Source organism: Anopheles nili, chromosome 2 (genome assembly GCF_943737925.1).
Source record: "Anopheles nili chromosome 2, idAnoNiliSN_F5_01, whole genome shotgun sequence".
In the NCBI taxonomy this organism is placed as follows: domain Eukaryota; kingdom Metazoa; phylum Arthropoda; class Insecta; order Diptera; family Culicidae; genus Anopheles; species Anopheles nili.
The window spans coordinates 29,408,919-29,435,024 of record NC_071291.1 but is presented as its reverse complement, the minus strand read 5'-3'; the positions used below and the strand labels follow the sequence as shown (position 1 = coordinate 29,435,024).

At 43.7% G+C, this 26,106-nt stretch overlaps 7 protein-coding genes and 2 non-coding genes across 9 annotated transcripts; 4 read left to right on the top strand and 5 right to left on the bottom strand.

Annotated features, from left to right (window-relative positions):
* The first annotated feature begins 72 nt into the window (after positions 1-72).
* On the top strand, positions 73-1,626 carry LOC128720986 (uncharacterized). Its single transcript, XM_053814689.1, has 5 exons — positions 73-97; positions 713-900; positions 986-1,160; positions 1,243-1,417; positions 1,494-1,626. Exons 1-4 carry the CDS (start codon positions 73-75, stop codon positions 1,362-1,364), a joined length of 510 nt encoding a protein of 169 aa, XP_053670664.1. The 3' UTR covers positions 1,365-1,417; positions 1,494-1,626.
* Positions 1,627-1,902: 276 nt separating this feature from the next.
* Positions 1,903-2,679, top strand: LOC128720974 (uncharacterized). The gene is made up of 3 exons (XM_053814679.1): positions 1,903-2,082; positions 2,200-2,368; positions 2,504-2,679. The coding sequence occupies exons 1-3, from the start codon at positions 1,903-1,905 to the stop codon at positions 2,677-2,679; spliced, it is 525 nt and encodes a 174-aa protein (XP_053670654.1).
* Positions 2,680-3,594: 915 nt separating this feature from the next.
* Positions 3,595-4,329, top strand: LOC128731429 (uncharacterized). Its single transcript, XM_053824550.1, has 2 exons — positions 3,595-3,900; positions 3,985-4,329. Exons 1-2 carry the CDS (start codon positions 3,604-3,606, stop codon positions 4,327-4,329), a joined length of 642 nt encoding a protein of 213 aa, XP_053680525.1. The 5' UTR covers positions 3,595-3,603.
* A 2,382-nt stretch (positions 4,330-6,711) lies between these two features.
* LOC128722178 (sorting nexin-12) lies at positions 6,712-11,158 on the top strand. The gene is made up of 3 exons (XM_053816018.1): positions 6,712-7,107; positions 8,166-8,261; positions 8,898-11,158. Exons 1-3 carry the CDS (start codon positions 6,931-6,933, stop codon positions 9,126-9,128), a joined length of 504 nt encoding a protein of 167 aa, XP_053671993.1. The 5' UTR covers positions 6,712-6,930; the 3' UTR covers positions 9,129-11,158.
* Positions 11,159-11,657: 499 nt separating this feature from the next.
* On the bottom strand, positions 11,658-19,379 carry LOC128720503 (condensin complex subunit 1). The gene is made up of 7 exons (XM_053814177.1): positions 19,265-19,379; positions 18,746-19,193; positions 17,947-18,670; positions 17,477-17,875; positions 15,195-17,411; positions 13,924-14,332; positions 11,658-11,707 (listed from the first exon to the last, which is right to left on the bottom strand). Exons 1-7 carry the CDS (start codon positions 19,377-19,379, stop codon positions 11,658-11,660), a joined length of 4,362 nt encoding a protein of 1,453 aa, XP_053670152.1.
* On the bottom strand, positions 14,455-14,536 carry Trnal-aag (transfer RNA leucine (anticodon AAG)). Its single transcript has one exon. It is a non-coding gene; the product is annotated as a tRNA-Leu (tRNA).
* Positions 14,949-15,030, bottom strand: Trnal-aag (transfer RNA leucine (anticodon AAG)). Its single transcript has one exon. It is a non-coding gene; the product is annotated as a tRNA-Leu (tRNA).
* Positions 19,380-19,901: 522 nt separating the features above from the next.
* Positions 19,902-20,782, bottom strand: LOC128720963 (uncharacterized). The gene is made up of 3 exons (XM_053814668.1): positions 20,703-20,782; positions 20,294-20,631; positions 19,902-20,206 (listed from the first exon to the last, which is right to left on the bottom strand). Exons 1-3 carry the CDS (start codon positions 20,780-20,782, stop codon positions 19,902-19,904), a joined length of 723 nt encoding a protein of 240 aa, XP_053670643.1.
* A 1,217-nt stretch (positions 20,783-21,999) lies between these two features.
* LOC128720092 (endoplasmic reticulum metallopeptidase 1-like) lies at positions 22,000-24,913 on the bottom strand. Its single transcript, XM_053813738.1, has 4 exons — positions 23,486-24,913; positions 22,887-23,414; positions 22,613-22,830; positions 22,000-22,541 (listed from the first exon to the last, which is right to left on the bottom strand). The coding sequence occupies exons 1-4, from the start codon at positions 24,911-24,913 to the stop codon at positions 22,088-22,090; spliced, it is 2,628 nt and encodes an 875-aa protein (XP_053669713.1). The 3' UTR covers positions 22,000-22,087.
* Between the last annotated feature and the right edge of the window lie 1,193 nt (positions 24,914-26,106).

Below are 26,106 nucleotides of genomic sequence, written 5' to 3'. Positions count from 1 at the left end.
AACACTAATAAACTTTATTTTTTAGATGCATATGCTGTACCTAAAAGAAAAGAAGATCTCGTCAAACTTAAGATGGAACTCTTGGAGCTTGATAAACGTTACAACAGAGAGACGGAGCGTGTAATACAAGCACATTTACAAGCAGCACAAGAAACTGAATGTCAAATACCGGTTATACCATTGCAACCTTTTATAGACGGATTTGAAAGAACCCATCCTTAATTTTCTGCCTGATGGTTAAACAATAGGCCACAAAGGTAACTACTTAGAAGAACAACTAACATCGGCTTGTAAGGATGTACTTGTGAGTATCGTGTCGATTATAATAATATTTGACTGTTTTTTAGTATTAGATTTAGGCATAGGTAAAACACATTTTATTTTATTAATATTTATTTTATTTTTATTTTTTCAGCTTAGTTGAAATATTTCGGATATTGGTTAATCAATGGTTAACATTTACCGATCTTGAAGTACATGCATCATTAGCGCGTCTAATATAATATACTTAGAAGATAATGACACATTAAACGATATGGAATAATAGGACGGTGATCTAAAACATTGTGTTTTTATGCTATAAAAATATATATATACTGCTTCCAAACAATAATCAACATGTTTTATTCTTCTGGATATGTGTAATTGTTAGCTTTATTAGAATTTTTCTTGATATATTCTAATATACATTATACACTTTTTATATTCACAGAAAAAGATACCAAATCGTTGGCCGTGGCAAAGAAACTTTCGACCTTTGGAGTAACATTGATAGATACCGGATGTACGGAGAATCCCCCTCTGCACAATCGAACACTGACCTTCCCACTCGCGACTAGCGATGATATTGAATGTCTTGAACGGTGCGTGCAGCAGTCCGACAGCATCAGAAGACAATACGTGAGTTGTAGAAGATCTTACAGTTTGTTATGCAATATCAGGCCGCTACAATCTAAAAGATACACAAAATTGATACTCTTTTCAGGAGAAAATATTGCAGTTTAATTTAAACAAGACACCTCTAAAACCTGCATTCGCTCTTTTGAAAATCTTCACCGAAGAGGCGTTATCTGAGTACAATTACAGTGGGCATTGTAATTACACCCGTGACAAGAAGAAAGCCATGCGAAACTACTGCATTTTTACTACCTGCATCGATGGTAAGTACAAATCATAACAACAATAATGGTGCAGGAATGTATTTCTAATTTATGATTTTGCTTTTACCTCCTGTTCTTTTAGCTGCCTGGTCTAATACGCTTTCTACCGAACTGAGAACAAGGGCTATTCGAGATGTGGTCGCACTGATTGGAAATAGGAAAAGAATGCGTCGATTAAAGGAAAGAAAAGCCGCCCCTCAGTAAAGAAAATCGAAAAACGGCATACTTATGATCATTTACCGTGACACCTGATACCGGTAATTTTCTGAAAATTAGCCCTAAAAATGTGCACTGATTAAATTTATAATATTATACCATTTATCTTTTTTGCAGATAAAGATTTTACAATTAGCGAGTGATGCAGTTAACGGATATATAAGAATATAGAATTTGGGCAGTTTTGAGTTAAAAAAAGAAAGCAAAATCAAATAAAAATGTAATATGTAGGCCCACTATTTTAGTGCTGATGCGTTCAAATAGATGAAATGTTCTCTGATTATTTCTCACATTCGACTGGTAACCAACGAAATAGAAGTTTATATGGTACCTATTTGAAGATAATTTTTTTCCAATCATGTAAAACTGTATTTTCATATGTTTTTTAAACAATACACTAAATCTTATAATATCATGGCTTATTTAATGTGTGTAATCATTATTCCAATGTTATTATTTTACGTTATTAAACTTAATATGATATTTCAATTAAATTTTTCTACTATTTTTTTCGTTTTTACTTTAGATGAAGGAACTAATAATAAAAGAGCAAAAAAAAAATAAATTGTCCAAAGAACACGAAAGCTTGGCACAAGAAGATGACGTGATTTCAGTTGCCGGAGTACGGATGCCAATTACCAACGAAGAAGACGTAGAACTTCTCGAATCAATGGTTAAAATCAACGATGCCGTACGATATGAATATGTGAGTGTAAATCAACATATCCTTTGTTATGTTTATATGATAGGCATTTTATTCTTGCACTATATTTCTGTTGTTCAATGAAGATACCAATATATTTTCTTATTTTACACATTACAGACATCTTTTCTACGATCTATAATGGGTAAAAGCTTGGATATCGTGTCCGTATTTGGGAACATTTTCGCTGACTCGGCCATGTATGGGTTCAATTTTTCGGGAATCTGTAATAGAGGACCTAAGCGTAAGCCGATGCAGAGTTATTTCATTTTTACCGACTGTATGCTTGGTGAGCAGTATATTAGAAACAATCATACATTTTTAATGGCTTTCTGCTTTGCAATTCATTTGTGCAGGGGCTTTAGTAAAAATACAACTCTAACTAGAAACTATTTTTTCGGCTTTTTTGTTTTATCTTCTATAGATGCGTGGGAAGAGTATGGAGTCGACGAAAGCTGGCTGCAAGATAGTTTAACGTTAGTTATAAAAAAAATCAACCATAGAAAACGTAATAGAAAGTATTTTAAAAAACGCCGCGAAAGTAAACTTTCAGAAAGACGAGCCAGCAAAGACTCAAAGCCAAACCTTGTTATATCATGAACGAATGTATTATAACAACGTAGCACATGATGAATTCAACATTTTTTATAAGATAATATAACAAACTTAACGATTTTCTTTTTATATTTAATTCTATTATCAATGTAATACACAACAAGTTTGTAAATGCCACGTTATAATTAACCTATCACTTAAAATAGAGTAAATTTTTCTTTTCAAATTTTGATGTGTTGCGTTCCCAAAACTTACCTTCACATAGTGGCTAATACGACTGGGTGGCTAAAACAGTCCGACTGCGTTTGAACGTGTCCCGAGTGTGCCTTGATATTCATTGGCACCAACAGTCAAAGTGTTTCGAATTTAGCATGGGACGCTGTGCCATGGAGGTATCAACAACATACGACGTAACGGTGAGCCGTTGAGCGTCGATAAATTGTGCCGCAATAGGAATGCAATAGGAACAAGATACGAAACGAGCAAAAATGGATCGGATGTGAATCGCGACGGTGAGTGTGAACATAGACGAAGACTGCATGTTGTGCGAAGCATAATCGTTGTACTAATTTCTCTCACGTAATACACGCATAGTCTTCTAATGTAGCATTGGTTTTTAATCTCGTTCCAGATTTAACACACGATGAATCTGAACGATTGAGATGTTTATTAGCTATTAGACATTCTACAAATCATACCCTGAGATTATCGTATCGAAGAAAAAATGCACCTATTATGTGCATCGTAGTGCTGCGTAAAAATAAACCCAAATACAAGACTACCATTTCTAGCGGCGTGTAGTATAGAAACTGTTATGTATTATTATAAGATTCCGAATTAGTTACTAATAACAATTGCGCCCAAATGTCATGCGCCTGTTTGGAAAATTTAAACGAATCCCATGTGCTAATTGAGCCATACTCAATGCGTGTTTTTTAATTGTTTGTTGCAGCGCCACTTTTCAATTTGATGGAACCAGCCATAAAGATTGAGGAGGACAGCACCGACTTTGGGGAGTTTGCGTTTCTCTCGGAGCAGCATCTGATAGGCAATATTACATGCAGCGTGAAAAAGAGCAACTCCTCGAAAAAAATAGTTTCCCGCAAGCGCAAACTGGACATTGCAGAGTTATTTCATCTTTCATCGACAAGTGCCGGCACGCACCGGCGCAATCTACTAGACAAACCCTTTCCCATCGACACCGTGAACGAATTGAATGAGTTCGATACGCTATTGTTGGGCAATCCTTCTTTTACGGAAAAATGCGTAAGAATTTACGAAGCCGCCAATCGAGCTAAAGTTTCTCCATTCGCGTTAATATCGAATATTTTTGTTTTTGTCTCACTTTAGGCACAAATGCTGCACTCGGTAATACGGGACGAGGGCAACTCGTTGGATAACGCAACGTGCCACATGCGGCTGCTGCTAGAGCATGCGGTCGATTATTCCGTGATACTGCGGTACAGTTGGTACGGGTTCATGCCGCGATCACCCGTCGCGCGCTCTAGTGGCGAACAACATCCGTTTCGGAATTTACTTGGGGTGATCAGTTTACTGCACCGGGCGCGGCAACTGCGCTTCGCGACTTGCAGCCGGGAGGAAATCAACGAGGGTATTGAGAAATTTCTCAAACGAAAACTACGGTGCCATGCGCTGTTCGTAAAGAAGCAACAAATAGTGAAGCAACAAGGCTAATGCCGCCCGTGGGTTCTAAATCTATCGGATTTGGGTGCCAAAGTAGAAAGTAGAGAACGACAAAACTGACTTGCTTAGCAACACGTACCAGTAATTTCGCTATCAAGGATAGAAATTACTCTCTCCCCCTACCCCTCACAAAGGTGGCCATTTTATCATTCTCTAGTCATCGCATCGATCAATACAACGTGGAACCGGCGGTGATGCGACTTCGTGTACGGTAGTATACCAGCTACTACAATGCATGATACATATTTATTGTGATTCATTACATACTTAACTACTATACTATTAACATCGACTGTAGCGTTAGGTCGATCAGAAAAAAATTCGAACGCTTTAAAAGTGATGGCATTTGATGGTATCGATTAATACCACAGTGTGTAGTTTCCTATCGGTGTAATTGTGCGAACAGAAGGAGTGGATAGATGATAATTTGTAAAAAATCATTTTCGTGATTTCAATTATGTAAACCAAAAGAATCTCTTATTTTATAATGATGCGCAAATTCCTGTAACATAGATGAAAACAAAAAAATGTATTGGATGGACGAAAGTATTAATTGATAAATTGATATTCTGGATGTGTGTGTTTGGTTATTCAAAAAAAACTTAGAAAATTTCTGTGTATATTTATCATTTTAACTTTTGGATTTTATTGATAGTTTCATTTATTCTTATAACAAACCGATCGTTTTTTATCTTCTTTCGTGCTTCACAGAGCTTACCGATAGGTGTTTGCTTCAAAAGCGTTTACATCAGCCCCACTTCGTGACAACTAAAAAGGGCACAAGTGCTTTGATTTATATGGGATACATCTACAAGCTCAACCGACAACGTGACCGCCTACGTTACTGGGAGTGCGCCAATCGCCGTGGGAAACGAATGGCTATTTGTACAACGAAACTGACGACAGAACATAACGTTGTTCGTAAAATTTCTGGTGGCGCTCATAACCATCCATGCGGGAAGATAGCTACAGAATACTTAGAGCGGGAAGCAAAAAATGAATTCTAACATCACAGCTATGGTTGTTAAATTTTGAAAAATTCTGTTCGCAACTCATATACTCATAACTGGTTCAATATTTCTAATGCGTGCTAAAACTCAAATTTCAGACGTTATAAAAAACGATGGATTGTTTCAAATTTCATAGTATATAATATCATGCTTTGCCGATGAATAGTTTATTTTTACAGTAGCTGAGTCAGTTAGCCAACGGTCTTTTTCTTTCGAGCTTTATCGTACCGAAGATGTTCAGGATTTTAAGGATTATTCAGGATTTCCGGTGTGTTTTGCAACAAGCCAGGACCGCTAAACAGTACTAGCGTCGGATAAGTATATCGTCCTATCATAGCGATTGACGTACATCTTTCACCAGGATACGATTGGTGCTGTCAGTCAATAAATCAGAAAGATGCAAAAATGCATCTTTTTACATCCAACAAAGTTATCGTATATTTCATTAAAAAATGAGTATTCGTTAGTTATGCATAGCTTAATAGTTCCTATATTGATACGCTTAAATTATTCTCGCTTCCGGAACTGGTTTTTGACAATTGCATTTATGTCCTCCATATATGCTCACTGTGATTGTCTCTTATTTTGACGTTTCCCGACACAGGGCTGATGCAAGCCATCCGATGGGGTGTACTTTTGTTTTTTTGTCAAAAAGTGCCATTGCTAGATAACCAGTAGACATTTTGTCCCGTTAGCTCGCGTTTGATCTGAATCCGTGCTATCCGCTTGCAACGGAAGCCTCGTTACAAATCGAAGAGGCTTTGTGCAGTCGTCCACTGTTCCATAAAACCCGAAACAAGAAAACCACCGCGGGTTTGCTGGCGGCGTGCATTGTTGAATTCTTCCACTTGGTGTGTGGTTATACAAAGCGTTTCCCTGATGGTGCGCTGAAAAGTGCAGGCGGTGTCTCGGTTTACTTCCAATCGCACTATTCTGGCTGCTTCCGGAGGCGATACGTAAGACGTGTGGTGGCTAATAATTAAATTAGATTCCCCCCAAAGAAGCTGAAGAATTGTGATTGCAAGCGAACGGGCATCGACCTAAGCGCTGACGAGCGAAGAATCAGTCCCTCGGTACAATCAATTATGTGAGTTGTGTGTATGTGTATTTTTTGCCGGATTTCTTTCGGTGCGACAGAGAAAGCCGAAGCGTGTGTGCGTGTATGACCGAGTGCCTAGTAGTGTTGTGTTTTTTTCATCTTTCTGTGGGAGTGAAGCAATTTTCCTGATAATTCCTCCGCCCGGCGAGAGATAAGCAGTCCTTTCCGAGATAGAATCCCCATATCCCGGGACCGTTCCACAGAATACGTCCGTGCAATCGAATCTAAAGTGTAAAAGTACGTGATCCGGCTGTCCCCTGCAACTCCCCACAGTACAGGCTACACCAACGGAGGTGACCATAGGCGCCCATTATCTTCCGCCAAGTGTTGTGTGGAGAAAAGGCCCGCATTATCGCAACAGCATCCGGTAAGCAGACAGAGCGTGGTACGTAGCCGTCCCATCGCGAGGTCCACACTGTGTTCGGACAGCCCCGCAGCAGCCACTGTGACTAAAGTGACAACAAACGAGCTACGTTCGCTACGATGATGGCGGAATCGGACAACACGGCGGACGCGACGCGACGACTGAACGTCAAGAAACAGACGCTCGACGACGCGTACGCAATCCCGGCCAACTTCCTCGAAATCGACGTCGTTAATCCGATGACCACAATTGCCGCCGGAAAGAAACGCTACACCGACTACGAAGTGCGGATGCGGGTAAGCTGCTCCAAGGAGACAACTTGTCCTCGGCTCGTGCAATGCACCTCTACCCTCCCAGATCCATCCATTTCACCTTCTTCTTTTCCTGGCCATGACCAATGCATGTACAAGTCTGTCTAGCGCGAAGCCTCCCCACGAGACAATGAGTTAATTCCTAACAGCAGGGTGTTTTGTCTGCAGTTGACAGCAATAGCTGCTTGTTTACGTTCGGTTGCGATGTGCATCGAGATTAGAAGCTGCCGAAAGCTCTGAAATGCAGCCGATCTCGGATGCATCGTTGGATGCAATTTGTTTATCTAGCGGTGCTCCTTCGATCGAATAGGGTAGTGCAAGTGACTGATGAATCATTCAGCAATGCATGTACCAAAGAACCGCATGAGTCATCACTCGGCATCGAACGCAACGGCTGCTAGATGCATTGTCGAACTCATCCTTCTGCTGTTCCAAACCGGCAAAACCACGTGTTGCACAGTAGACGCTGTTTTTGTGTGGTTTCGTCAAATTTTTACAGTCATTTCATTGGATTGGAGTGAGCAATGGCGCTTCAAAATCAAATCACACGGTGTCCCCGAGGGACCGGTAAACGAATCGTGACCTTTATGGATAATAATTTCATTCGCGAACGATCCTTATGTAAATGATGCCAACTTCTTACTTCCTGAATATCTATCTCTAGTAATGTTCTTCGTCATCTCAGTGTCGCTTATGTTTTTGCGTAATGATTTCACCCTCAACGGGGTGGAATGATAATGTGCCCCACCACAATACAACGTGTGTGCGTGTTTTGTGGAATAGGATAGAAAGATTGTTTCGCAATTCAATTACGGCAACGCAACGACGGTAACGACATATTGATCCAATTATAAACGCACAGAGAAACTGTGTAACACTCTCAAAACGATCGATTACTGCGAACGTCTATGCTTTTTTTTGTTTGCCATTCCTAATCAAGTTGTAAATAAAATATTCCTCGCATTTCCCAGTCATATTTTGCACGCGGGTGGCACATTGGGGAGTGCGTTTTTTTATCGTTTTTCATTTCTCTATTCCCGCAGACCAACTTGCCGGTGTTTAAAGTGAAAGAATCCAGCGTCCGCCGCAGGTATAGTGATTTCGAATGGCTCCGGAACGAACTGGAGCGCGACAGTAAGGTAAGTGTTTACCTTTTTTACTTCGCCTATTGGCTCGCCATTTAGCTCCATGCCCCGTGGATGGGTTCCCGTGTCTTGAAATGCTTGAAATTTGACTGCTTTTGAGAGATCGCAGAGGTGTGGCATTTTCCGTAGACCTTTTATGCACAGAGATGCTCGCGAATGGTGAATCACATGCATCGACATTGTTATTTTTTTTGCCAACCTGCCAGTTCTGCGATGAAACTGAAGAGCACGACAAGAAAATCGTATGAAGCCATTATATATCGCATTGGGATGCTAATGGGTCTGTGAAGCCCTGGCTCCAACATTGAATGGAGCAATAACTGCAGGGAAAACAAATGAAACAAATATACATTTCAATGCATGAACCAGCATGCGCGCGAATGCAGCATGATAGAAACATGGTTTTCTATTGAAATTTATCCGAGTTGTAGAAGCAACTTCGTGGATGTGAATTCTCGTGAATCCTTTTGTGTGATCATTATTGATGGACCGCAATACATCAATAATTGCATGCCTAACTGGCTTTGTCAAGGGAAGTGAACACTTTACTATTTAATCATAAATTTCCTCGTCAATCAAAGTATTCCATGTGGCCATACGTGTATTAAAAGTCTCGTATATACTTTTTAGATCGTCGTTCCTCCGCTGCCCGGAAAAGCGTGGAAACGGCAAATGCCGTTCAGAGGTGACGATGGCATATTCGACGAAAACTTCATCGAAGAACGACGGAAAGGATTAGAGCAGTTCATCAACAAAATTGCCGGTCATCCGCTAGCCCAAAACGAGCGGTGCTTGCACATGTTCCTACAGGAAGCATCGATCGACAAAAACTACGTCCCCGGAAAGATCCGGAACACGTAAAGCGCCCGGATACGGAACGCGGGATTGCCAACACAACAGAGAGCACACGCGGACACAGCGTGGGACCAGATGCGCTCGCGTTCCCCCTGTTTATGCCAACTAAAGGTGAACGAGAAGGAATCGTAGGCTGAAACAAAACGCATAAAAATCTATTTGAAGAAAGCGAAACGGCGCGAAAATGCCCCCTATCCTGTGATAGGCAGCAAAATTGAAGCGCGCACGTTCATACCAGCTGTGACGCGTGGTGTCTTGTTGTGTTTGTGAGGTTTTGTAATGCAGTAACAAAAAAAAAACAAAGCAGAATTCAACATGAAGCATATTACGATTTGTAATCCTCCCCCTTACCGCTCTCATCGATGATACAATCAAAACCTCCATATTTTCTTCTTTCGATAAGTGTTGTTATTTAAAAAAAACAAATCCCGCCAATGGCGTTCATTCTTTGCTTGGAATGATTTTGTTTTGTGTACCGCATTCCAACATCCTTCGCTTGGAATTTGAGAATGAACCAACAGATTATTTTTTATTACGTGTTATACCGAGAGAATATGTAACGGAACTGCTGATACGTATGAAACCTTGAAAAAAAAATCTGCATCCCTTCCTAATTACGCAAAATGCATGCTGACAGAAACATAAAGTTTGCAACGAAACATGAATAAACCCCCCCCCCCCCCCCCCAGAGACCGAGCATAGCAACTCTCTGAGCCCTAAGATAGATAGGAACGAAATGGAAAACTATGAGTTGGCTGATACGCCGATAAGGTGGATAGTACTAGCAGAACAAGGTTTGCGTGATGGGTTTCAGTCGAAACGCCCCCATCAGCGCTCGGAACCCAGGCGTCGACTCATGACGATATGATTTCAAATGTCATGTGTATAACAGAGCAAACAGATAGGCAAAAACACTTAGAAAGAGCCCAAACGTAGAGAAAAACAGAATTGGTAATTTCATGAAACGTTATAGCACATGCAAAGAAGAAATTTGTTACAGAAACGATCAGTACCAATTAGTAGCTCTCTGTACGTAATGTTGCCTCATTTCAACGTACTAAAATAATATACGTAGCTGTTACTTTCGTTGCAGTGTGTCGGCTATCAGCATTGGGGGTAACGATCTCTAGGTTTTACTCTACGGTGGAACAAATTGCAAAACGTGTCACATATTGTGTTTAGTTAATTTCCTTTCATTAGTCATCACCCTTTTCAACTGACACAAGCAAATGTTACGTTCCCCGTTTTAAACGGTCGTATTTCGTTTTTCAAATTCTCGTTTTCGTTTCGTTCGTCAAATTCGTTTTTCAAAATTTAGCTTGCATTTCCACAACTGGTATCCATTTGGCTCGATTCAGCGATTTCGTGGGCGAAAGTAACAAATACTATGCCGGTCGTTTGCAAGCAAAATAGAAAAACCGGGTGAAGCGGTATTTGATTAGCAATAATTGAACGACGAACGATACGCGCTGTAAAATGCTGTAAGATTACGAATCGACCGTCGTTACGGTCGATCGGTATGGGCTGGTCGATGGGCACATGTAAAGAGAGACAGTCGGCAGCAAATATTCCGGTGTCTATTCAAAATTACTGATAATCCATATCACACACTCTTGTTGGCTCGTTTGCGGTGAAAAATTATACGAATACGTTGTGAAAATGGGCGTCTCTTTTCCTTTGTTAACTACCGTCGCCGGTTTGTTGTAAACTGATCTTCATAGCTGAGCTGATCTTCATAGTTTTGGGCGTTGTTTGGCTACATTTGGACAATGCCAACGGGATCGTGTTCTGTTACAATTGTGTAGATAAAAGTGAGCGAATGAAGCGCACGATATTGAAGGAAATTTTCCAAGAAAACTAGCAATGAAAAATATGCTACAAACGAAGGGATATACTGCTAGAAAGAATGTGCGAGCAAAAAATGCATGGACTCAGAAAGAGTAGTACTGTAGAGCGCGAAACCGCGAAAAGCGAGTGAAAAAGTATTCGAAGGTGTGAAAATATTATTGAAATAAAAAAAAATACAATCTTTATTATTACTATAGTTCTGAGCACGTATGTGTGTTTGCATGAACACGATCGCATTGTGAATGATCATCGAGTTGCAAACGAAAGAATTCTAGCACTGCCAACATCCTGCGGAGGACAACGACATCCCCAGACATAGCTCAATCGATTCGATACCCACATAAAGAAGGATAAGTTGAAAGCCAATCTTTTTCAAACAAGGATGCTAGGCGTCGAACAGCAAAGTTTCGCTAACATATCCTTTCGGATGCATCAGATCTTATCCCAACTCTCGACGTCCTTTAGGAACACACGACACGTACTGTTGTTTGTGTTAGGTAATAAATTAGTAACAATCATGGAAAAACACTCTTTTGTTTGCGGCCGTAAGCATGGGTATGGGAAAAGGGTGACAACTTTGACAATCACACGTTGTGTGAAAACTGGGGCAGCGGTTTGTGGGAAATGAGCGGCTAAAGGGGCACGGAATTGGGTGCTCAAACGATGACGCGAACCCAACAGCAGATGCTACCGTTTGGATTTGCCGCGTTTTGGTGGCACATCTTCCTCCTCGTCATCTAAAAAAAGAAGGATGGGAAAAGAAGAAAAACTGATCACAAACGAGCTACTCGCTGTAGACAACTGCGAAGGATGAAGAAGGTTGCGGTCAGTGCTCTACTTTTCAGTGCAAGGGAAATATGTCCATCTACCCTTTTGCCTTATTTTTCCAAGTGCAAAAAATTTGTACCACCATATGCGACGAGATACGGTTTCATGCTTGTGTAGCTAGACACGGTTGCGAATATCTCACACAGTTTGTTACAAGAATAGCGAAACTCAGAAGCCATACCATTTATCGAACATGAAACGAGAGGTCCCAATAACCGAAAAGGATGTAAAAATGCAACATAAAACATAAACTTGGACTTAATTAATCTGTTATCTTAGCATAAGTATCCGTATATACGCGAACACATAACAAGCTCGAGTGGCGTATGCGGCTGGTTGTTGAAAGTTTATGTTTATATTTTTTGCCATCAAGCACTCAACATAATATCAGCTTAGAACAAGCGCATATGATGAAACGCATGAATGTTTCGAATTTGTAAGCTTACAAAACTAAAGGAGGCATAATTATGCAAAGTACTATTATGGCTTAAGATCCTTGCTGCTCGGCTTTAGCATGGCTGCAATATTATACTGTGGCCTTAAGATGCTAACACAATCTGTTCGAATTTCTAAAACTATTCATTCCTTTCATGAGCGGGTGTTACTTTGATCCGTTGTTTTTGTAGAAAGGACAAGTGCTATATAGCTTCTCAAGGAGGGCACGGTGGAACTACACCTTATTATTGTACACTTAGAGAAAAAGCAGAATTTTTTCCTCTTTCTCTTTATGTTTTTTTTATTCTACTCTTCTCCTCTTCGATTACCGGCTATAGATCTTTTTTTTGCACGCCTAGTATCGGGCTCAATGTCTAGAATGAAAGTGAAGAGAAAAAGGAAGAAATTGAGCTAGCACACAAAAAAAACCATTACACGACAGGGAACAGCGAAAGCACACACATGTCATGATAATCATGGGGACAGAAAAAGCAACATACAATGGCTTTTGATTTTATTTTAATTACTACCGCTATGCGAGAACATGCTACAACACAATTAGACAAAAAAAGGGGCATCAGGGATTGGAATGAAAAAGCTCCACAATTTAAGGTGATACGCAAACCAGCCTACGATTCGCGGCACCAGCAAAGGAGCTGAGATGAGAAATGATCGCTTTTTTGTTTGCTTTGCCTTTTATGTTGATATCAATTGAAAAACATGTACACTGTCATTTTGCTGTTTGCTGGTTGATTCCAGCACACCATCTATTACATCATTATTACATTTCGATTCCGTGTTCTTATAATTAGTCTCTCTCTTTCTCTGTCTCTACGATCGCCGTGATGGATGCTTCTCGGTGCTGTCTTCGCACCATGAATTCTTCGGCTAAGTGCTAGTTAGTAGCGAGCGAATTCTATTTAAGTATGTCTTGGAAGTGTGCACTTTATAAAGCTGCAACGAGCAAACCGTACCCGAGCCGGAGTTTGTGTTATTTTGAAGGAAACAAACCGTCAACAACCGCGTTGTGCTGGAGAAAGGGAATGAGTAGTGGGGAATTATTGTACGTTTACTAGGGAATACATCACGTGACCAACCGATGCTAGGACGATAAACGAAAGCAGACACACACACACTCACACACACGCACCAAACTTAATTAGAAAAAAAGTACGGATAGAAACGTAGCAAATCTAACACAAACTAAACACCAAAATAGAAGCAAAACGTGTTATAATCGTTCTTTGTTTGCTTAGGAAACTATAAACTAAAACCAATTTCTACATGAGAAGGCGATCGATAATTGCAACGTCAACATGATCGATTGGATCTTGACGTTACGCATTTGAATTTCTTAAGGTTACGGCATAAAAGAAGTAGTAATTCACCATACACTACTAACAACACACCCATGCTAGATGGCTGAGAGCCAAGCAAGGCAGTGATCTACCAGTCCCAGTCTGCAATTTTCCGATCTTTCGATGTAGAACCAATGGCTAAATTTGAAGAGTACGTTACGGTGCAGATCTGAAACCTGATGCACCTGTGTGTGCACTTGGGCACAACGTGTGTTGGGGCATGTGTACGTGTGTATGAATAAGTCTAATTGTACTGAGAGCACGAGACCAACTGCTATGATATTAATGTGATACTTCCCCGACAAACCGCCGAGAGGACGTGCGACGTTTACCTGAGTTGTCACTTTCGATGACTTTGGTAATCTTCATATTCTGACGAGCACGGGCCGCGGCTCTCGAACTCACGGCGGGGGGTTGATTTTCCTCTTCGCTGTCGCTTTCCTCGTCGGATGAGACTGACTTTCGTCCACGTCGTGCCGTGGTTCGGCGGCCTGCAGTTGACCCCTTGGCATTGGTTCCCTTCTTTTTGCTTGCTTTGTCCACGTTGGCGGCCGATTTCATGCCAGTGCTTCTTATTCTCGTATCTCGCTTTTGGCCACTCGTCGCTCCTGATCCCGAGGTAGACGCTCTTTCTCCAATCAGTTCATCTGATGACGCTACTGCATCTGCTGCTCTGGCGCCGTTCTCATCGCGCACTTCCAAACATTCGTTCAATCGTGTTTCAAATTCAACCACAACGCTCTACAGAATTTTTTTCCATCACGATGGGAGAGAAAATAGAAAAAATTATAAGAAAATTGTTAATTTAAAATATGCATGTAACATAAAAAAAGAAAAGTAATATTTAAAAAAATTCCCACTTGTGGCAGCGGTGGGATTCGAACCCACGCCTCCGAGGAGACTGGTGCCTTAAACCAGCGCCTTAGACCGCTCGGCCACGCTACCTATTTATCACTGCTCCGCCCAATCACGTTCAGAAACTAATGCCGTGCACAAATAACTCAGGGATGTAGTTTGCACGAAAATTAGATGATTTAATTGCAATATCCATCATTCTTCACTAAATTACAATTACACCACGAATATTATCAACTGAAAATTACAATTTAGCTTCAATACAAAAAGGAATTTGAAAATAATATCAAATCCCTTTACCATGAGATTAGATTCATAATCTACGGGCATTATATAAAACGTAAATAGAAAATCTATGTTTTAAATCAGCTTAAGCATACTCTAGCTTCAATACTAAACTGTATTCTACTACATTTTTAAACCTCTGCCATTAATGAGCGAAAGATTTACTATATATATTATATATATAGTGATAGAGAGTAATAAAAAAACTCCACAACTGTGGCAGCGGTGGGATTCGAACCCACGCCTCCGAGGAGACTGGTGCCTTAAACCAGCGCCTTAGACCGCTCGGCCACGCTACCTTCTTACCCTCCCCACTCCAAATACTATATATGTACTTTGTAAGCTACTTTCTATTGTTTATAGAAAAAGCGCAACAAGTGTCCCTTGGATTCAATGGTTTTCACTAACCCTTAAACTAAAAAAGAATATGTATTATCAATCCCACAGCAACTAGAGCACCTACCTTAAGTTCCGGCTTGGCCAATTTGCTTGTATTACTAATGATCGTCCGGAACGCCTGATAAATCTCCTCGTGCTGCACCTTATCCTTAAAGCAGCCGATGTTTTCGATCAACTTTTTGATCGTTTTTTCATTGTACGATAGCAACGACAGACAAAAAGCTATATCACGCCACTGGCGAACCTCGTTCGTTACCCGGAACCGCAAGCACAATTTCTCGACTAAACTCTCGATTTGCTTGTCTTTGTTTATCATCCCGATGATGTACCGCATAATTATGTGATACTTTTCTTCTTCGAGCTGCAGTGCCGGGTCACTTAAGCGTGATATGATGTCAGGCAAAACATTGTACAGAATGTTCGACTTGTTCGCGATTTCCTTGAAGAATTGTTCCGTGATAGTGCGAATCTCCTTCACTGGATCGACGATGCAAAGCGCCAGACCAGAGATTTGACCCTTCACGCGGATCATTTCGTGAAGGATCAAGTGTGATAACATCTTGACCGCCGTAAGTCGTAACTCAACGTCATGCTCAAGCAACGTTGCATACATGTGTTCAGTCCACGGTTCGATAACATTCGGAAACCTAAATGTAAAGTCCGACAGACCGATTACGATGTTGCACTTGATTTTTGTATTTTTCGTGTGCTTGAAGATATTCATCAAAAACGGCATGTTGTCTTCGCAAAACTTCGACGATACCGCCATCAAACGGATCAGCGTCAATACGGCTGCCTTTTGAACTAGCTCGTTGCGGAATCGATTCGGAAATTTGCACACTTCTAGGACCGTAGGAATTAATCGATTCAACAGGCTATCCTTGGCGAAAAGAAGTTCTTGTTCGCAAATATAGTTGATTTCTTCGGCAACGGCATCTTCGGCCGTAGCGCCGCTTAGCAATTCTTCCTCAGGTTCCACATGCTCTTGCCCTCCCGTCGTCGATCCAGAGAGACGTTTCAGTGCATTACTGGCCGACACGTTGTGTGCAGCGCCGAGCGCTTTTCTTCTGTTTGTCGGGGTTTCGAGAACGCTAGAATTCATTGGCGCCTTGTTGCTTGCAAGCGCGGCGTTCTTTTTCTTCCTATTCTTCAACTCGTCTTTCAGCTCCTGGCGAAACTTCATGTTACTGTACACGTCGATGTCGAGGTATATCATCTCACGCATCGCAACAAAGCCGATCGTGAAAATGAATCGCGCTGCCAAAAAGTGTGGCAAAGTTAATAGCATCTGCTCCGAGGTTTGGGTGCTGCTTTGCTGTGACGCTCTGACATTTTGCTCTGGCGAATCCTGACTCATCTGAGACAGGCGCTGTTCTTCGCTTGACGGGTCTGATCCTTGCGCCGGGGTTTCAGCAGCAAACTTTTGCAATCGATCGTAAAGAGACACAACGATCGATTGCGAGACTATGTCGGGTGTTTTAACCATTTTGTAGATAAAATCAAACACCTTCGTTCCGATATCGTCAAAGTTTTCCACCTTCGCACAGAAAAAGAGCTTCGTAAATAGCTCTATCACCTGTTGCGCTATTGTTGCCGAACTATCGAGCCGCTTGTAGTACTTGGAACTGTTGGTGGGCTGGGGGATGGAGTTTATGAGTAGCTCAAGTGTAGCAACGAAAATACGCGGATCACGTGGTCCGCGCTCCTCAAAGCCAATGGTCTCGAGTAGCCGCTGGTTCGCCGTAACCACTGAAGGCTTTGCTACGGACACCATCACCAGCAGTTGGAGCGCCTGCCGCGATTCTTCTGGTGTAACATTTTCAAGTTTCATCGTGTATATTTCAAACAGAACCTGTATCATTTGCGTATCAATGTCGCCGTTTTCGACCCACTCATGTACGAGCACCTCCATCGCGGTGTAGTGGCCGCGAGTAAGATTGGCCAGGAATTGGCTCAAGTTTCGCACGACCTTCACCGTGTGAGCGCGGCCCTGCAAGTTAGTTTCGAACAGAACTCGCTTATACGCGGCCGTTACGTTTTCGCGTTTGTCTTTGTCGGAAGACCACACGAGATAGAGCATCTGTTGCATGCCCTGCTCCGTACCCTTGATGCCAAATAGGTACGCCGATGTGAAGAAATCGATTGCCCCGTTCACGTCGGACTGGGCTTTAGACATGAGCATTTCGAGCAACTTGGGAACAGCGTTCGATATCAGCTCTGAAAAGCGAATGGAATCGTGCAGAAAGTTGACTGATTGTTCCACGGCCTGGAATTCGGCATTCTGAAAGAGTAAAAATTACGATAAATAGTGTGCAACAAGAATTGGCTCCCGTAAACAACAATTACCAGTGCAGCATTTGTATGGGCATGAATGAAGTAGTTCTTGAGTAACGCCACGTAGTAAACGCACTGGTGATCGAAGTTCATCTCCTTGCGCTGCTCTGTATTACCAAGCGCGTAGTCAGCGCGCTGCACCAACCGCACCAACTCCTGATAGTTTTCTTCTTTCAACAGTGTAATGATTTTCTCGGAGAGAATCTTAACGTCGTCCTCCGTTGCAGTTTCGATATCAGCAGGCTCTTGACCAAATAGCTCCGTAACCGTAGGGTACATCTGCACCACAATGTCATCCCATTCCTCTTCGACTGCCTTCATTTTTGTGTCGTGTTCCACCAGTTGTGTGCGCAGGTCTTGGAGTTTCTTATCCTCCTCCTCGTACTGGGTGCGTAACTCCGCGAGTGATAACTGAAAAGTTACATACAAACAAAATTAAAGCATTTCTGGCGTGGATATGAGGGTTTAATCTGTTTACACACCTTGGCAGCGAACGGATTGTGCTCGAGGAATGCTTTGACCAGTGAAATGGCTTGCTTACGCACAAGCAACGCCTTATCTTCGAGCCGTTCTACGGCCACCTGAAGAACCTTGTGTATCCATGCAAGCGGCACTGCATTGTGCTCCTTCAGGTTTACCCAAATTTGCAAGACTCGTGACCGCACATGCGCAGATATGTCCATCATGTGGTTGAGCAGATCATCCAGAAATTCGTCCCGCGTTTCCTTCAGTTCATCCGATAGATCCTCCGACGTTAGTTCGCTCACAATCGCTTCGCTCATAATTTGCAGCACGCAATTTCGCAGTGTATACGATTCCAGATTCAACAGCTCTTCGCTCAGCGTCGATAGATGCGGAATCATCAGCTTTGGAGCGAGTGTGCCAAGCTCTACCAGGAACAAGCTGAAAAAACGCGATATTTGCACGTCCGCCGAATCTACGCTTAATCGTTCTATGATCTCCTTGATGATGATAGGATAGATAGTTGTGATGCCGAACTGCTCGTACAAAAGCAGAACACCGGCGGCAATCGAGGGTATTGCCATTTCAACGTGCTCTAGTATCTGCAGAATTCGAACGGGGAACGACAGTGAATGATTGTAGCGCTTGATGGCGGTACCCAGAATTTGGAAAACGCTATCAGCCGTTCCGCGACTTTGGACGTACGATTGCTCCAGTGTACGATAGCACACATCACATATGACACTGAAACGCGAAAGAGTCGTTAAAAAATTGGCAAATTGGGGCTTAAACGATATTAACATCTAAAAAAGAACTCACTCTACGAAGGACTCGTCGCAAACCGGGGGATCCCACAGTTTTTCTAGCGGTAGATGCATTAAATTGTACAACTGCACGATACACTGGTACCGTTTGCTGTCCCAATCGAGAGCTTCGACCTGTTCGTTGGTCTGCTTTCTGCCTTTTTTAATAGCCATTTTCTCGATTGAAGATGTGACGTGTGCGTCGATCGCCTTCACCATACCGTTCATGAGAAAGACGACCATCTTCACAGCATTAAGCCCAGATAGCCGATCGGCAGCATTGATCTCTTTCCGAGACAACAAATCTGCCAATGCATTGCCTAATTTATCTATGGCGCCATAGAGCTGGTCGTACGCCTTCAATAAGCACGTCCCACCCAGCGTTTGTTGATTGTCGATCACAGAGTAGAATGTATCAAAGTGATCGAATATAGCGAACGGATCGTTAAGTATTGCCCGGGAATCTGAAATAGGCAATACAAATGGTTGTTTCTAGTAAAAATTTGTAATAATGCCTCGGCGCATTGGCGCTTACCCTTCAGCGCATTTGGAACTTGAGCAGCATCAAGCACTCGACCGACGCAGTAATGATTTTTGTCCGATTGCAACAACTCCGCTCTTGCTTGTGGAATCACGAAATGCCACTCCATTGCATCGCCCGTCTCTAACCACCTTTCAATGAAGATCACCGCTTACAATGTTTATCACACTATTCGGGTTTTAATCACAAAATAACGTTGCAAATCAGCTTTATCTTGTGAACAAATAATGCCGCCGCCGTTACACCAAACTAATGGCTTGGTATATAGCAGTGTTGCCAGCGCTTGGGTTTTGCAACTGACTCAACTTTCCAGCACAGATGTTTATTGATTTATTTTTCTGCACGGAAATATTACTTCAAATAAGGCAGCATTATTCGTAAGAAAATTCAATTTTCGCCCATTCAAACAAATATGTTAAACAGTTTATATTACAGATGTTACTCAAACAATCGAAATATCAGCGAAGCCTACTGCCAACACGGACTTTGAATTAATGACAGTTGGTCCGAGGGGAAGGACTGTGCTTTATTTTTTACACTGTTAATTCACTGCAATCCAAAATTGAGAAAATGTCAACCTAATTCATCCTATTTTATATGTTTCGTTATTATTTACTAGGTATTCCTTTCACTATCTTTTTTTCTCATGATTGCCTTTTCCCAAAGGACATGATTTATATTCATTTTGAGGTTTCCTACTCGCTGCGACCATCCTAGATAAGGCATCGACCGAACTATCGATTGAATCCTTTTGTCGGCGGTTTTCAGTTAATTGCGTATTGCTTGTTGAGAGAAAAATCTTTTGCAACGCTGTTCTTGATGTGAGAGAACTATCATTTTCACTTAAATGCTTAGCTGTAAGCAATTGCGGAGATATCGAGACCTCGGATGACGGGAAGTCGTATGTGGTGATTGTGCTAATTGAGCTGGGTTTCTCTGCAAAAAACAGACAAGGGAAAAAATATAGACGTTTATCAGTTCACGCTTATTGAAAGAACCAAGGATGACTACTTCCACACAAACCATTCAAAAGTAGTCTCGGTACGTCTATCAGTGACTGCACACTAAGATTTTTGTCTTGCATTTTATAGAATTTTTCTTCTGGTGATTTCACAATGGCCTGTGGTCGATTTTCTTTTTCAGTTTTCATTGCGTTAAACGATGGCTCGTTGCGGTTCACGCGCAGTTTGGTTTTGAGGTCTTGCACAATCTCCAGTAACTGGTGCCTGTTCGGATAAGTCGTTTTACGTAAATGACTATCACAAATACGGTTTATATTATCATCAGAAAAGTCTTTCGAAATTATTATATCCTGAGTCAGTCGGTACAAAAAGTGTGATAGCTCTCGATCATCTTCAAACCTGCGTTGGTAAAATGAAAAAAAATTATGCGACGGCATGGTTCCACACGTTTTTGAATTGATATGCCTTACGTATCCAGATTGAATTCAAACGGCCCAAATGTCGACGGTGATGGTTTTTTTCGTCTTCCGCAAATTTTGCACTGCTGCATTTTGATTGCTTGTCGAGAGGTAAAATGAGATGCAGTTTTTAGTGCACTAGCAATCTTGGATGTGTTGCTTGCTATCAAGCATTCAACACAACCCTGAATGACTTTTATTTTTACTTTTTTTCATGCTGAGCGAGAATCTGACAAGTGGGTGTTTTTATTTGTGGCCAAAAGCAAAAAAATAAACATCTGGAAAAAGATAAATTTAGCGACATTAAACGCTGATATACCAAATACTATATTTGTCTTTTCCATCCGTTGGTTAGTGCACTAGAACCACCTTTGTCACCTCCGTGTTTGTTGATCCCAGTGAAGCCCGAAAATTGTTGGTGAGCGAGATCAATCCTGTAGTAAACAAGTGTATGCGAAGTTTGTTGTTGTTTACAAAATTGCGACTAAAGTAGAGTTTATCTAAACCGAATTTCTAAATTCTGATCAAACCGAGGGAGGCGGGCTGCATGCCATGCTTCATTAGATAATTTAATTTGCGGTTAGTTACTGTGGTGCTAGTGTTATTTCAAATGACCGATGCAGAAAATTTGCAAGTCGCTTAGCCAACGTTTCTTGTCCGCAGGTGTTAGGTTAATTTGATTCAGATCAATCAATCGATTTGGTATTCATTATAATAACCAGAAGGAATTAAAGGAATCGAGACCTCTTCCCATCAAACCCAAAATGTTGTTTTCGTTCCAGTAATATCCGCGAAATTTGTTTTTTTTTTCGTTCAATTTACGCGGTAACTGTAAAACTTTCCATTCCGCTTCTTTTGAGCAAACCGTGTTAGACAAGTGTGTAGTGTGTCCGTCGTCCTTCCTGCCAACCGGTCGCCAGTTGTGCTATGGTTCGCTCGTACGGTGGTGCCGTTTAGTGATTGTTTCTAGCTGAAGTGACCAAAGTGACCACGATGAGCAGCGAGAGGCTGTTGTGTCGGAATCCGAGCGAGGAGGAATCCCTCTCGGGCACCCCAATCAGCAAATCGCCATCGCTCGCCTCCATCCGGGAGGGGTTGACGCGCCGTGAAAGCTACTGCTCTCTGGCTTCATACTCTGCTGCCAGCCCCTCCTCGGCTCACGATGGCGAGGGTGGAACCAGCAAGAAACGGATCGGTAAGTGCTAGCAAGTATGCCTGTCTTTTTTGTTTTACTGTTGTTCTGCCACGCCGGTGCTGTCAAACGTGTTGTGAAAAACTACATATGTGCGACTCCAGTGCATTCCAGTCGTGTTGCTTCAGCTCTTTATTAAAATTTACATAATCGCACACATGACGTGGCGAGAAGGCAGCGCTACATAATAAGCGTAGAGTTTTGCTCACAGAGGAAACACGCTTACTACCGCAACCGAGGGGACCACGTGTGTCCAGGATGGAAACTTTCCAAGCAGCTCATCAAAGTCGGGCGTGTGCATGTGCTGATACTCCCAAAACTTGGTCGTCACCACGATGTCAACCAGCTCACCATTTTGCTTGGGTTGATCGAACTGCACATCGAGCGTGACATTCCACGCTTTTCCCGCCAGCCCATGGGTGATGAACACAAAGTGACCCTCGCGGCCACCAAACTTTGCCGGCGGTGGCACATGATCCAGCAAGGACCACCCGATCAGTTGGACGCCCTGCTTCGGTCCAATCATGATCGACGATTGTATGCTACCTTCCATCGTAAACATCAATCGCTTCGTGTGTGACCCAAGCTGCTCCTCACCGAGGTAACCCATCGTCACCATGTTGTCGTAGACAGGCGCCGGTCCCGGAAGCCAATAGTTGCTGGAAGCAAATTGCAAACAATCGGTAATCAATCGCACCGTTAAACCGTCGATCTCACCACCGCAGCTCACTTGAAGCGCATCTGGTGCCAGAGCGAGTAGAAGGGCACGGCACAGAACAGCTCGTTTCGGCAGGAATCCATCTGGCGCATTGGAACCAGTGACTCGCCCGGTTTCATGACGTACTGCTCGATTGTCGCACGTGTATTTCGGTCCATCTCCTGTAGCAAGTAGCCCGAGTCGGAGTCCTTGTACAGACCCAGTTCGTCGTGGAACACGCGGAAGGTGTGCTGTAAGCAAGCGCGAGGTCAAAGCAGAAGCCGGTTGGAGTGGGGCATGCGATTACCGTAACGTAGTGGCGCTGGGGTGTCGGTTGAGACGTCATGCTTTCATCCCGGTACGGAAATCCGAGTGGGCTAACACACGCTAGGACCAACGCCAGCACGGTGATGGCCGAAAGCTTCGCGGTGAAGTTTGTAGGACTGCGTAACTGGCCGAGGAACGGAAGGAACTGGCTGCCACAAAGCAGCGTTCCGAAGGTGGCCAGAAGTGCGATAAACACCTCAGGATTGCGTGTTCCTCCAAACCGTCCCGTGATCGGTGCGAACAACTGCACGAGGGTGTTGTAGAAGTTGGTTGACCACAACAAAACGGGAAGCTGGAAGACAAGATGGACGTAGATCCACCGGCGTAGAGTCCGGGTCGTTCCCAGCACGTGTTGGGCCGTGGTGGAGACAAGCGAACAGACAAGCAGCACCATCGGGATGTAACCACTTCGGTATCCTGCTGCGGTTGCGGCCAGTGTGATGATGCTCCAGAACACGTTCACACCCACCAGCCTGGCTTGGGTCATTTGTCCAAGCGAAAGCTCACTCTGGAAGCATGAGCAAACGAAAGCAAGCAGATGATTACGATCGTGAGGCTATGTACACTATACGAGCCTACCTTGATGTTGGAGTAGAAAGTCCCCAGGAACATGTACACGAAGCAATGCGCCAGCAATGCCGGGCAGCAGTACAACCCCAGGATGAGTGAGGTGTGCGTGTACCAGGTCATGCTTTTACCGACAAAATCCAGCTGGCGAGCGAGCGTTGTGCACGAAACGAGACTAAAAACCGTTCCCAACACAGTAGCCACCAGCCCAAACGTGACCTCCCGCAGGACATCCGCGAAGGTCGTCCTTACACGCAAGAACCCGATCAAGGGAACGACCACGGATAAGAACGCAACCACCAGGTTGATCCACTGCCCACTGGTGGCGCTATAGTGCACAAACGCGAGCCCAACAAAATCGAAAAAAACACTCTCACCAACGGGCAAAGGTTCCGAAGCTCCCAGGACATCTCCATCGGCGAGTTCTCGCGTCAACGCCAGCACATTGTCACCAGTGCGCTGCAAAACCTCCGCCGACAGGAACTCGATCGAATCGTACCGCGTGTGATACCGATACCCGTTGGCAATGTGCGCAAAGTCTAACCCAGGCACCTCACCGTAATCACGGAAAATGCGAAAATCCGTATCGGATGGTACGAGCCCGAGCTGAAACATCTCCTCACCGAGCGTATGCGCGAACGGATGGCGTATGGCGCGTGCGTACGCCTCAACCAACCACGGATGATGTGGACCAGCCTGGAACAACACTTCCTTGCCACCGGAACCGGCTGATTCGAGGTTCAAAAAGGCACGCACCTCATCCGCCCATCGGTGCCCCGTCACGAAACCATGGGCCGCTTGGAACATCGTCTCTTCGGCGCCATTAAACAGAAACACAACCGCGTGTCGTGTGCGAACCGGACGCCGGGACAAAACACGCAGAATCTCCAACATGACGGCGCAACTTGCACCATCATCACTCGCACCCGGACTTCCGGCGACCGTATCGTAGTGGCAGTTGAGTAACAACGCTACCCCACTGTCCGATTGGCCAGCGAGCCTCACCACGAGACTCTGCACGTTTCGGTACACGCTCGTCATCGATTGGTTCAACAAGGACATGCTGAACGCACCGGAAGCCGTCTGACTGTCCACCTCAAGCTGTTGGTTCGCGTGTTTCGAGGCTTCGATACGGCGCAACTCACCCGACAGGAACTCGTGCGCCATCACCTCATTTGCTGAGCTTCCGGTTGGTTTGGGTCCGATGTCGTTAAGCGATTTAAGGCTGGTCCAAGCTCGTTCGGCGACGAACGCGTTTGGTGTTTGTTCCAGATCGGAAACCGTTAGAGCCGCCGGTAGGCGAGTGGCCAAATGGCGTGTTAGCAACCCGCAAGCAAGGATGAGCAATAGGGAGCCATAGATGGCACCGGTTCCGAGTTGGTGCAGATTTTTCACCTGCAGTTCGTCCTCGCGGAACCGGACGCGCTTCGATTGTGGCATTTTGAGGGGACTCTCTCTCGATTGACTCACTTCACCCACGATGGACGCACTTGTTGGGACGGAAAACGCGAACAAACTGGCTGACGTTGCACGGTTCTGGGCCTCCCAGAACGCACCCAGTTGGGGGCTTTATCGGTACCGGTCCTTTGCGCGATAAGGCCTGCCCTCCCGATAGCCGTATTATCTCTCGGTATCGCCCAACGGTGTGGGTTTTGCCACTGGCGACATGTACGGCCGTCCAATGGTATTTTGGCGCGTCGTGAGCCAACAAACGGTAATGGTTCAGGTGCGTTCGAGAGCGGAGCATTGGTGAAGACGGCACTTCTTCTTGGGGACTTATTATCCTTTTTAAATTATCCTTTTTGGCTGCATGCACGGTCGCGTGTTTGTATCAGCATCAAGAACATAATTACTCGCAAAGAGTGCAATAAACATACTTCCTTCACAACAGCTCACTTCCAATATCTCTACAACACCTTGGCAGCATATGACCTGGTAGCTTGTTCCGTGATTAGATTATTCTTATTACGTTAGTGATAACGTGCGGTTCTCGTATGAGTTGAATAATCGCGCTTCATTGTATGCACCGCACATGCAGCGTGCGTTTTCTCATCACCTCATGCAACAACACACGGTTGCTCGAAATTTTCTGACACTGCATTTTCATTGTCTTGCTTCCTTTCGATGATTCATAGTGTACCACCACTACTAGTGGGCCATTAGCCTATTAGTTGTACGAAATGCCGCATAAAACACTGCGTTTAGTGCGAACGCTGCAAGCGAGCCGGTCCTTCCGCTTTGTAACTGCATCGAGTCTCTTGCAAACGCGTCAAAAACACCGCGGCGCATTTTCACTTCACCCATGGGGGAGAGATGCAGATTTGTTTTGTTTACTACTCGCAGGTAGAGCGAGTCAGCAAGTGTCAGCTGTCGCGTTTGCGCTCGCCTGGTGTGTAAACGTCACCAAGCAAAGGGCCAACACTACGCTGGCTGCAAGGATGCACCCAATTGCGCATGCGCTGCGTTTGCGTGGGTAGCCGCTACCCTCTTTCCGGTGTACACAAACACACGTCTCGTCCGCCATACCGCCTGCGAGCGAAACGTCAAATGGTCGTGTGTTGTGTCGATTGCTTCTTGGTTTGGTGCCGTTCAATCCGCATAGTCCGATCCGGCCAGCGCAGTAGGCGAGGAGG